The following is a 13,662-nucleotide window of genomic DNA, read 5'->3' on the forward strand; positions in this document are numbered from 1 at the left end:
TTTTTTTTTTTTTTTTTTTACATTTCATCACATACATCATGATATGCCAATAGCAAGTGCAAGAAAACAAGATCACTAGTGCAACATAAAAACAATTCCATAAAATGAAATGACTAACGGTAAAAGTGGCTGTGGTTGCAAATATACATTTTTATGTTTTCTATCATAACATTATTGGAACCTCACTGCTTTGTTCTTTGGAAGTAAACGAGCTTCCCTTGTCTGATGTACTTATTCCATGAGAACAACCAATGTTTGTTTTTTTTATGCTTAAACTTCTGTACAAGACAGTTAGAAATAAAGCACCGGTCAATAACAAGTTACCAAATATTTTGACATTTTGACAAAAATGGAACATATCCTCAATTGAAACAGCTGCTTCATTCAGTATTCAGTGTCATAGAATCACTATAACCTGTTTTGCTAATAGTCAAATGTCAATATTGCTGAAGCTTTTTCTTTTGATTTGGTATTGAACTGCTTACTTTTGAAATTTTTATTATTATAATTTTTTTTTAAAATCTCAGGACGATACTCCCTTTTGCCATAAATATCCAGAAAATTTATCAGCAGGATTCCATATTGGATATTCCTGGGTATTAAGGGGAAGAAAAAATTCTGTAGCAAAAACAACAAAATGTTAGCATCAAATGTTTTGGCTTGCCCGGAAAAATCTTTAGATTTTTTTAATCTGTAGTTTTCTTCCTTTCTTTTCTGTGTTACCTCTGATTCTTTTAAAGAAGTGATTTCTGGACTTCTCTAGTGTCATGACCTTAGTTTCAGCTTCCAATCCTCCTGCCCGCAGCCCATCTCACTCTTTGTCCTTCTGTGTCTGTATGCCTTCTTGCAGGAATGAGACAAGTGCACTGCAGCATGAGCAGAGCATCACTAGCTGCAGTACATCAGGTTCGTCAAGCGTGCTTAACATGCTCAGTCATGCCATCACCATTAGCAGAATGTAGACTCTGCTAATGCAATCAATCAAGCTTCCAGCCATAATCTGGACTTTCGCTGTTCTAGCAGCGAAAGTCATGATAGTATATATATATATATATATATATATACAGTATATACATATATATACTATCATTCATCCCCTGCCAAGAATATCCAATGTGAAATGTGTTAAAATTAGAGGTATAAAGCATAAACAGGACTTCTAGTGAGCATTGCAAATGTGGAAGGACCGCTAGAAACGGTGTTTCATTGCATAAGGAGACTACTTTAAACAGGATGATAACCAAATTTAAATCAGATATGTTATTTACTTTTTATATCTGCATTCCAAACTTTTTAAATGTACATTAGCAACCACAGCAGCTCATGGCTGCCACACATAACAAAGTAAAAAAAAAAAAAGACACACTGCATATCTGGGCTAATGACAGAAGGTGTATAAAATGTCATGGACAGTTCTGTTGGGGGCAGGGGGGATAGGAGCAAGCACTTTCCACAATAAAACAAATGAATGGCTTTTTGAAATGTGGTCATAACATTGTTTCATACATGTTACCAGCAAGGTCATAGTATTTTACAAAGTCTTTATAAGCTTAGAGCACTACAAAGTATACAAATCAGGGGAAAGGAAGAAAAGGGTAAGTTGTGTCTTTTCAGAAAGAGGTGTTCTGATGGGCCTTTGTGACGGAGCAGGGAACCTACAACGCTTTCAACTTACACGATTGTCCCTTCTGTTTTCCTCTAATTCTCTCAATTGTATCTGTAAATTTCAGTCTTTTCTAGATGAGTCTTTCTCGTTCACATTCTCTATCCATTCTTTTCACATTCCAAGTATATCCCTATTAGAACAGGAAGGACACTTCTGACTCTTCTGCACAGTGGGAACAGGACTGAAAACACAACAAGTTTGTTATTCATGGTACTGTAAAACTTTCCCCCACACATTTCCACTTCTTGACATAGTTGCTTAAGAGAATAGTATTTGTAAAATGTGGTTTTAAATTTGTGAATCTGAAGTCATTGTTATAGTTTATGCTTGCAGCAGTATGCAGCATTGCTGACAAAGCATTTCTTCCCCTGCGACAACATTCAGTTAACTTCTACCTGCATCACTGCTGTGCTCCTACTGGCCCGTTACACACCCCAAAGCATCCCTGCACTGGTCAATCAATCACACCTCAGTCTGTTGCTGTGAGTCGGTGATGATGGTTACTCCACGGCGAAGCTCGTCCATACTGTCAAAATCACTACCATGTTCTGAGTCATCTGGCCCGCAGGGAGCCGACATGTCTGAGGCTGATGATGCACCAACAGATAGTCCCATATTTAGCGACACAGAATCATCACTGTCCTCATTTCCTGGTGATACCATACCCACTGAATTGCTGAAGTCCCCCTGAGGTGCTTCCCCAAAGGGTAGCTGGTGGGGGGGCAAGTACTGGCTGGGGTGGAAGTGTGGTCTGGTATGCTGATGTCCGGTGCTGCCAGAGCTCAGTGTGCTTTCTTTGGAGGCTGGTGGATTAGCAGGGAGAGGTGTGTAGGGCTCAGGATAATCCTCGCCTGATGGCAGCGGAGGTGGTAGCTGGTCTTGGCTCAAGAACTCCTCTTCGTGGGGAGGAGGGTAATCGCTGTCGATGTCATAGCCCCCCAGGTAGTAGTCTGACTCCAGTTCTCGGGTGCTTCCTACAAGATGAGGGGCTGAGCCTGCTACCTCACTGCCAGGACCTACCTCAAAGCCTGGCACTTCTTCAATGTCTGACAGCCTTGTGCTCGGCATCCAGTCTGATGTGTCCCAGTGATATGCTGGACAGTGGAAGGGGAGATGGTTAGCAACAATCTGAACTGTAAAACTTGTAAAAGTCTAGAGTCGCACATTTGCCCGAGCCAACAAACCGGTCTCCACAATGTTGAATTGTGCAGTAGACATGCCTTTAGTAAGCACCAGGGATGTTAGACTCAGTATCATCAATAACAGAGGTGTTGAAGGTCATGTTCATAAAAAGGCACAACCTGTACGGAAAACATGTTAGGTCTTTGGAGGGTATGTGACATGCAAAATAGGAAACTCTGAGGGTCGACGTCACAGGAGTCACAGCATGCTGAGCTTCATTAAGAATTACCAGCAGTTAAGCCATGTTGAAGGGTTAAAAAAAAAAAAAAAAGTACAATTGATTCAGTTCAGGTAGAAGAATACATCACATATCTAGTAGATTTTCCTGTTGGTCAGCATAACCAAGTGATGAAAAAGACATCTATAGCCACGTGAAATAGTAAGTACATCCCAAATTGTTGGTTTGTTGACATACTTGCACAAGCAAACATCTGATTGTCAAACTCCTTACAAGTGTACAGCTACTGTAAAGACTTTTAAGTGCATAAATTCATTAACCTTCCTCTCGTGTTAGGGTCGCCACCAACCCATTTTTAGGTTTTAAGTGCATATAACAACCACAGAAATTTATTTATTTCATCAACGCTTCTTGACTTTGTCAGGAACCTCTATTTCAACAAAATAAAACAAACAACTTTTTTTTTTTTTTTTTTAACTAAATTATAAAATGCTCTAGTTGAAATTGTAGCGTTTTTGGTGTTAGGGTTGGTTTCGACCCAGTTATAAAAATAAGATTATAAAGCAATAATTAGAGCCAAAACTGAAATCATAAGTGCACTGTCAGCCAACACACTGACAGCCAGCTCCTCTCCCAATCATTCTCATTTTGCCTTGTTTTCCCATATACCTACACAAAAACAAAACAAAGATGGGTATGTCCAGACATGTGAGTTTGATTCCGTATAGAGTTGGTGACTTGCAGAGTGCACATCTCCAATTTGCAGAGAACAAAAATGAGAAGATTTTCACTGAGCCAAGTTCTGGATAATATTTTTGATGAAAATGAGGGAGAGGACACAGACCAGCACAGTGACATGGATGAGCAGGTGTCTGAGGAGGTGGACAATGTGGAGTGTAATCCAGAAGACACAGACACATCTGAGGTGTCTGATGAGGAGGTCACCAGTGGTGAAGCTGCTCCTGCTGAGAGATTCAAGTCCAAAAATGGCAAGATCATTTGGAGCTCAGTACCTCATGATGTACATGGCAGGGCAGCTGCTGCAAATGTCATCAAAATTACCCCTAGAATCACAAGGTTTGCTGTGACAAAAGTCAGTGACATCAAGACATGTTCTGAGCTATGCCTTTGTCACTAAAAAGAATCATCATTGTTATGACAAACTTTGAAAGAGAAAAAGTCCATGGCAACATGTGGAAACACACTGATGAGGAATACCTGGATGCTTATTAGGGTCTGAGCACTAACAGTACGTAGGACCCTATTGAAATTGCTAGGGTTTATTATTAGGGTCCAAGCACCCAAAGGGTGCAAAGACCCTATTGGAATGGTAGGATTTTTTATTATTATTCGTGACAAAGAGACGCGCTTTTGAGGCCCTAAACGTACTCGAAACTGCACAAAACTTAGCACACACATCAGACCCAGTGAAAAATTTTATAATTTGGAAGAAAAATACACACCTTTAATCGAAAAATTGCTCCACAGCGCCACCTTGAAATTTTCAACGGAGTCCCGTTGGAAACACATTTGGCCTAAAACTACGCAATTTGTTGGGCATATAGAGCAGGTCAGGACAAACAAAAACGTCGACCAGCGCCAAGCTCTAAAATGCAACACAGCTCCACTGCGCCCCCTACAATATTTCAACAGAGTCCCATTGGGGCTACGTTTCACCTAGAACAATGAAATTCGGCTTCGCAGATGAGGCCCAGTTTGGAAATGGCAGACCGTGCAATTTCGATCAATGGCCATTTTGTCCATTATCGCTGTGTTTTTGGGATTCAATGGAGTCCTGTCGGAAGGCCGTTTCACCTACAGCTACAAGATTTGGTCGGCATGTGTAGCAGCTCAGTACGCACAAAAAAGTCAATTGGTGCCAAGGCCTAAACCCAACAGGAAGTCCGCCATTTTGAAAAAAAAAATAGTGACACTTCTGGCGACTTTGCCTGGCTTTTCAACATTTTCCGCCATTTTCAAAATCTATCTCCTCCTATAGGGAAGGTCGTACACACCTGAAATGTGGCCAGCAAAAACACCAGGAGATGGTGATTACAAGTTACTAAAACGGTCCGCACAAGTCTGACACTGTGGAAATGGCGCCCCCCTGAATTTGGCCACAACGCCATAAAACACCAGAATACGAGACGTGCTGTGTAACTGGCCTGTACCTGAAACTTTACACGCGTGGTCCGAGTCTCAGCCACAGCGCGTTTCCACCCCGGCCAACACGCACGCCACCGCGACTCGCCACTAAACAGGAAGTGGCTCGTAGGTAGGCCGCACCTGCTCCAATCTGCCTCAAACTCGACACGCCAGATCACAGTCCCGCCCGGAGCACGTTTGCGCCACACCCCGATGTGCTCAAAGGCCAACAAGCGTAGGGCGAGGATCCGTCAAATGCCGCTTGCGACTTCAATTATTATTATTTATGCCAATGAAACGTGTTTTTGAGGTCCTAAACGTACTCACACACGCACTAAACATGCCACACACATCAGACCTGATGAAAAAAAAATTTAATTAGGGGGAAATACACACCTTAACAGAAAAATGGCTCAACATCGCCACCTACAAAATTACAAAAAATGGGCCCCCGAAGACGCTTTCACATAGAGCCATGAAATTCGGCACACACATGTAACAACTTGAGACACAAAAAAGCCTCAAGAACACATACCCAAAACACAACAGGAAGTCAGCCATTTAAAAAAAAATGAAACAATTTTCAAAATTCATCTCCTCTTAGGGGGTAAGCTGTACACACTTCAAATTTGGCCAGCACAAACTACAGGACATGGTGAATAAAAGTTATCAAAATGCTCCGCAAAAGTCTCACGGCGTGGAAATGCCCATGCAATTTCGATCAATGGCCATTTTCGCTAATTTTTGGCCATTTTCAGCCATTTTCAAAATCTATCTCCTCCTAGGGGGAACGTTGTAGACACTTGAAATTTGGCCAGCACAAACTACAGGACATGGTGTTTAAAAGTTATTAAAAAGCTCCGCAAAAGTCTGACGGTGTCAAAATGGCGGCCTGTAGAATTTCGCCAAACTGCCATAAAATGCAATTAAATGGGACGTGCGGTGTAACTGGCCTGTGTGTGCTCCGATCTCCTTGAAATCGGATCAGACTCGCGTCCAATGCCGCTTGCGGCTTTAATTTTGGTGTTCTTCGAGCTAGAGTGTACAGATCCTGCAATGAGGCCACTGATAGTCTCTGGGACGCATCGACAGGCAGAAATATTGTCCCAGCTACAATGTCACTTCAGACCTTCCAAATTATATCAAGAGTCCTCAGTTGTGACAACAGAGCAAGAAGTGACAAACTTTCCCCCATCAGGGATGTCTGGGAAAGATGGGTGAAGCTTCTTTTACTCATGTTCAACCCAGGGCCAGAGGTGACAGTGGATGAACGTCTTGTCCCTTTCGGAGGAAAATGCCCCTTCCAGCAGTACATGCCCAGTAAGCCAGGAAAGTACAGCATAAAAATCTGGGCAGCCTGTGATGCAAAAACCAGCAATGCCTGGAATCTACAGATTTACACAGGCAAAGCTGCAAGTGGCATCCCTGAGAAAAACCAAGGAAAACGTGTGATTCTCGATGTGACAATATTTTTTACCAGCTATGTCCTTGGACAAGAACTTCTCAGGAGGAAACTTACCACCTTTTGCTGAAAAAATACTTTTTTGCCTTTTTCTTGAAGTAAATATATAAGGGTCGAAATTGACCCATAACACCATATATGTTAGTATAGGTAAAAATATTAAAATGAAAAAAAAAAAAAATCATTTAAGAGATGTGTTCTAATACCCCTCAGTAATAGCCAGGTAACACAACAACCTTTTGCTCATCTATATCATTCTCTTGAGGATCATTTTATCGTTTTTAAAATTTAAATCGAGGGGTATACTGACAAAAAAAAGACGCAGAGGCCCACACCAAAAATATTAAAACTAATGTTTTCATGGATAAGGAAGCCTGCCAAGGAAACCAAGAGATGAGAAAAAAATTGAATGATAGAACATTGTTTTTAGTGTATTTTACAGCTGATTTAAGACGCGGGTCAAAACCGACCCATTAACACAAGGGACGGTAACAGAAAGCTAACACAAGACGAAGGTTAAGAAACAAAAAAGCAGGGTCAGATTCCTCGTATGTGTTCATGTTTGGGTAATAGAGCTAATTCTGATGCACAAAATTGCAGCCATGCCAGGAGACAAAGTTGGTATCTAAATCGATATCAGTATTTGAATCCCGATGTTAATTAACTCATAAGTTCCTCTTTTGTTCCTGGGTTATGATGCCGAATACCGGTGTACAAAATATTTTTGCAGAACATTATAATGTTACAGTGAAGGCAACCTTTGACCTTGTCATCAATTTATCCTATGTATGTCCTTATTGTGTCATAATTACCATATAAATACTTGAGAAACGGTCAAAATGTGTTTTGTGAACTTAGCCAATCAATTCTAATCAGTTCATCCTAGAGTCCCAGTGTACATTCCCTCAAGATTATGTCATCTATGAAAATGGACAGAGGTACAGCATACAAACATAATGCCTCCAGCACAGAGGGATAATAGCATTAGTCTTAAAGAACAAACTTTCGCCCAGGATCACATGTAACTGCAACTGTTGGTGTCAAAGTGCTGTATCTACAATCAAAAAGAGATAGCACAAATTTGACCTGCATGGAAGGCATGCCAGAAAAAAGCCTTTGCTATCCCAAAGAACATTAGAGTAGAAATATAGTTTTCAGGCCTTTTGGAATAATATGAATCAAAGATAGAGTTGTTTGGTGACAGTAACACTAAAGATGTTTGGTGCAGACCAAAAACACATTTTCAAGATAAAAACCTAATGCCAACTGTGAAGCACAGTGGCGGAAATGTTGTGGCTTGGGTTTGTTTCACTGGGACTGGGCAACTTGCAGTCACTGATTCAACAATGAAATCTTTATCATGGCAAAGAGTACTTGAAAATAATGTGAAGCCACCAGTGCAAAAGTTGAAGTTGAATGGGATATGAAACTGATCAAAAACACAGCAAGAAATCCACTAAGAAATGGACTGAAAAAAAAGAGAGAAAATGTAGGGCTATGGAATAGCTTCGTCAAGAAGCAAGAAAACCCTCCAACATCTTGCAACTGAAGGACATTTGCATGGAAGGGCGGCTTAAAATCTCGGTAAGCCAATGTCAGCAACTAGTGGAAAATTATGCAAAAACACTGAGCTTAATCAGACCATTTTGCATTACAGAATGGTTGGGTCTGTATTACAGAATGGTCTGGCTATGCTTCATTATTTTTCAGCTACAGAGGGAAAAAACTATCTGGCTTCTTTGTATTTATTTAAACCAGCCACAAGTGTACTGGGTGGAGCTAAGTGGAGAATTGTTTTGATGGAACATTTGCATGAAGTGAGGTGAGAACCGTAATTAAGATAGCCAATTCACCCCAAACAAAAAACAAAAACAAAAACAAAAAATAGCAGGGTCCCTTACTTCATGATCTAAATCCTCGGCGAAACTTGAAATTTTTAGTGTTGGATGCTAGTCTGAATGTTTTTGTCATTGTTTTCCATAGTAAAGTGGACTTTGAAAATGGTAACATGTTGATAGCAGAAAAAGCCTCATAAAATGCACCTCTACTAGCATACTTTAACCTACAGCCAGTAAGGACAGACTAGCAGAATATCTATAAGATGTTATTTCTGCTACAGAAGTTAATACTATGAATACTATCTCCACGGAAGAATCTATTGATGTTTTTGCTGAAAAAAAAAAGCACATTTTCCTTTTGATGTTGTTCAAATATATACCCTTTTATCTGTAGGCACTGCTTTACAGAGGATCAGATGTTTGCTTGTCCAAATATGTGAAAAAAGCCCCAAACTTGTATACGATGTACTTACTTTTTCTATATGTATTGTCAGTGGGTTGTCTGTTGTGATGCACTGTTTCAAATGATAGAGTCAATGCAAATATCTAGTACAATTACCATAGCAGCTGTGTCCCAACTCATAGATCGTTTCAGAAAGAAACTAGGGACTAAAACTAATGATGTAGTGTCGGACCACCAGGAATCTGGTCTCAAATGACACTATATGATGGATAAGATTTTCTATTATAATGTCTACTGTCTAACAGATTCAGATAATGTTCTTCATTGAGTGGGGAATGTGTCCAGATGCTTGGCTTCCACTAGTAACATCCAATAGGTCCAGTTTTTGTAAAGCTTTTTTAGGTAATAGATGACAACAAACAACACTGATACATTTGATATTTTGGGACATACATCAACAAGGCAGAATTTCATACACATTTGGTAGAGCCTTTGGAAAGAGAGACACTTTAGAACATATGCTGTCTTTAAACTCTGAAGAGGTTGGCAGCTGAAATGGGACCAATTAAAATATGCTAAGGTGGTACCATTAAGCATTGGAGTCAATGCTCTTGTGACATAGCATAAATGATAATTCTTTTCACAAACATTTGGTTGACCAAAAGGACAATCTACAAAGACCTCTGCAGAATAATTTACAATGAGTGAAGGTAAAATAAAAGCAATGACAAATAACACAAAAAGATTTCCATGCATCAAAGCATAGCACAAACCATGGAAAGATTGAAGTTGTGAAAACTTCATCACAATGAATGGGGAAAGGGTGGGAAGAGGATTGGCGACTGCTCTGGCCTGTGGCATCAGCACAGCACAAAACAAGCTGTGGAATAACACATATGCATACAAAGCTTTGACTTGGGAAGGAGATGAGAAAAGGAATTTACCAGAGTATGGCACAATGAAAAGTACAGCTTGGTTTAAAGAAACGGTAGAAAGATACAGCAGGTAGACAAAATATTTTCAGTGCAAATAGGCTAACTTAGAGTTGGAAATTGTTGATTGAAGATTTAATTTTTATGCAGATCATATCGTGACTGACTATGAACCATAGTCACTACTCGTAGACAAACCATTGCAACTCCAAATAATATCCATAGAAATATGCATGTACAAGCATGCTGCCGTACCACCCATCCATTATGTATACACCGCTTTATCTACAGGTTGTCAGTCTATCACAGGGCTAACAAAGATGGACAACCATGCAAACTTACACTCATTTTAGAATCACCAATCAACCTGCATGGTTTTGAACTGTGGCAGGAAGCTGGGTGCACCCAACACAGGGAGAACATGCAAACTCCACACAGAAAGACCCCAGATTCAAAATAAAGGACCTTCTAGTAACAGTGCTATCCACTCTACCACCATGCCACTCATGCTTAAAATGGGCTTCCAGCACACTACTATTTCTTGCTTTGTTACTTTGTTTGGTTAGACAATTAACTCTAGGAAGAGTTCTGGTTGTTCCAATCTTTTTCCATATTATAATTAGTGAGTACATTGTGCTGAGAACAGTCAAGGTTTTAGTAATATCCTTGCCCTGATGTGTGGCCACAACACAATTTATTGGACAGGTTTACAAAGACTTCCTTCAAATTCCTAGTCTGTTTTTTGTCTTGACATGCAGGGAGAATTGCATACACAAGCATATGTATGCTTCCTAAACAATGTCCAATTGATTCAGTTTGCCACAGGTAAATTTCAACTCCAGTCTAGACACATCTAATGGATGATTAAGGAAAGCAGGCTGCACCTGACTGCAGTTTGGAATGAAACAGCAAAGCATCTCTGTACTGACTTTTACATTTAATACATTTGCAAATGAGAGTTCAGTTTTTGATTATACATTATTAGTATGAGTACAGATGAGAGATGTTTTTAGTGAAACAATGACAAAAAATATTAATTGAAGGCCTATTTTCCATGACAAAAATTATACTAAAAATAAATAAAATGTAATATTTCCATGATGAGATGTCTGACTCTTTTCATTAACAAATTGTGTTTTATTTAGTAAGCTGCAGCATCTGATGACAGAGAGAGAGAGAGAGAGAGAGAGAGAGAGAGAGAGAGGAATTTGTCTGTTGTATCTCTGCAAAGCATTGAATTGCTCCTGTAACCACGGTAACTGTACACAAAGCTGGCAAAAGCTGTCACTTCAAAGTGCTTGGATATAAAAAATAAAAAACAATAATGAGGCTTTTTGTTGATGAAAACAATTTTAAAAAAATCAATATTATCAAAATCTAAATAAAACATCCATCCATCCATTATCTATACACCGCTTAATCCTCACTAAGGCCGCGGGGGGCTGGAGCCTATCCCAGCTGACATAGGACAAAGGCAGTTGACACCCTGGACAGGTCGCCAATCTATGGCAGGGCCACACTTAGAGACAGACAACCAAGCACACTCATATTCACAGCTACGGACAATTTAGAATCACCAATTAACCTCAACATGTTTTTGGACTGTGGGAGGAACCCAGAGAACCCGTTGAGAACCCACATTGCACGGGGAGAACATGCAAACTCCACACAGAAAGATCCCGGGTGTCCTCACCGGGACATGAACCGGGGATCTTCTAGCTGCCACCGATCCACCTTGCAGCCCCTTGAATAAAACAGATATACTTTTTCTTTTTTTTCTCGAATGACTTTAACTCAACGTAATCATAGCCAGGTACCAGTATTAACACTGGTACCAACTGATTGGCAAATTAAATACTTCAGTACCATGACTGACCTATGTTGTCATTATTGCGCTCTGATGATAAATCGGCAATTCAAAATATTCATAAGAGTATAAGACAATATGAGTCTTGAAAAATTCATAGCAAATTCTGCTAAACACAAACTTAAAATGCTTTCACAACAAACAACAATTAATAATTATTGAAACTCCTAACAATTATTGAACACTGTTTAATTAATTTTATTAGTATTTTTTTTAAATGCTGCTCACTGACATGTAGTCTATTATGACATACATTTTTAGGAGAATTTACACTGTAAATTTTGCTACTGCAGAATTCAGATTATTTTTGTTGTGTGACTGTTATTTTGTCTACTTGCTGCAGATAGACAGACGGACAGATGAACAGGAAGGAGTGGGATAGAGGAACGGTAGGGGGGGGGTTGGTAGTCACCTGAGTTGTAGGTTTGACCTTGGTCCATAACTGATACTGTCAGACAACAAAACACAGAAGCCTTTAGCAGTGGACTAGTATGTCTACTGGTCTAAATGTAGTGATACAGCATGGAGAAAAATATAGGTTGTAAGTTTTCTTTTGTGGTGCAATGCCAATTGTAAATTTGTGTTCTCTTCCAAAACCTTCTTTCCAGCTCACTGTTGAGGTTTAAGAACTCAGAACATGCCTGTGAACAGGGACCTCATTATATCACCTAAAATAAACCAATGATTGGTCAACCATATTCCATGAATATACTGCAGGTATTCATTACAATCTGGTTAAAACTTCTTGAAGGAATACAGTAGAAGGGCAGAACTCATTTGTGAAATTGTCTGCTGAGGTGATAAGTTGAAATGACACTCTGCATAATGTTGGCCCTCAGTAGAACAAGGATAGCCATCATTGTCCTATAAATAAACAAACTAAAAACTAAGAGCTAAAGAAACAGAGTCTAACCTGGAAGTGGGTTAGACTGACTAACCACTGACTGTGAGAATGTGTTTGAGAGAAGAAAATAAATAATTCAGAAATCCTGATATGTTGGGAGCTGATCTATGTCCAGTGGCCAAGAGTATGTAACACACAATAGGAGCTCATTTAGTTGAAGACACCTCTTTAGTAGAGATACTGCAATGAAAAGACTGAAAAAACTGAAGGGGGGAAGAGTGAGAGAAGAGACACAAAGGGGATGAAACATGGTACCTTCACTTTCGATTGTGTCGACTGCATCATTGACCAGTCGAATGACGGTCACTATGGAGGCTTGTGGAGGGAAGAAAGCAGCAGATAAGTTTTTAAATACAGGCATCAATATGAAAAAAATGCTTATCATGGTGATGGTCAAGGGTGTCCTCTCACTACCTGTGGCATTCGGGGTAATGATTGCCCACTGCTGCCAGTGATAACTGTAGAGAGGTCTACCTGCTCAGACTTATTTCTGTTTTTGATGTTTAGAAGAAATGCACACAATATTGTTCATATATAGAGACATAGTTTTGGTTGAAAAAATAATAATAAAACAAGCAAAGAAAATGTAATCAAACGAGGAAAAAAAAAAACTTTAACAGTCCAATGCAAAGAAAGCCACATGAAATCAAAACAACATAAAAGCAAAAACCTACAGCAACACAACCATACTTCTATAGCTTTATGTGTTTTTAGTGCAGAGACCATCTTGTGTGGTGACAGCAATCAGCCTTTAGCAAGCATAGGAAGGACAATGACAACAGCACAGTTATGGCTAAGGCAAAATTCACAGTTGAATAATTGATTATTAGGAGCACAGAAATATTTTGTAACAATGAGTTTCTTGATTTGCAACTAAAATCTAGAGAGAACAGGTAGATGCAATGAAAATATAAACAAATACACAACTCCTGCACAAAAGCCACAGCCACCGATACCACATTGTAAAGCTGCCAAACCCCTTTGCGTCTATGACGGAATGCTTACAATGAACAAGGCTGCTGTGTGTTGTGTGTGTGTGTGTGTGTGTGTGTGTGTGTGTGTGTGTGTGTGTGTGTGTGTGTGTG

At 39.7% G+C, this 13,662-nt stretch overlaps 1 protein-coding gene across 1 annotated transcript in view; it reads right to left on the reverse strand.

The window, feature by feature from the left end:
- The window catches only part of fat3a (FAT atypical cadherin 3a), a 203,218-nt gene continuing 189,556 nt past the window's right edge, over nt 1-13,662 (reverse strand). Inside the window, exon 29 of the mRNA XM_008278980.1 lies at nt 1-2,760. Coding sequence (XP_008277202.1) covers nt 2,129-2,760 — 632 coding nt within the window. The 3' untranslated portion in view covers nt 1-2,128. The remainder of the gene's footprint in view (nt 2,761-13,662) is intronic.

This window comes from Stegastes partitus, unplaced genomic scaffold (genome assembly GCF_000690725.1).
Source record: "Stegastes partitus isolate 25-593 unplaced genomic scaffold, Stegastes_partitus-1.0.2 Scaffold140, whole genome shotgun sequence".
NCBI lineage: Eukaryota > Metazoa > Chordata > Actinopteri > Pomacentridae > Stegastes > Stegastes partitus.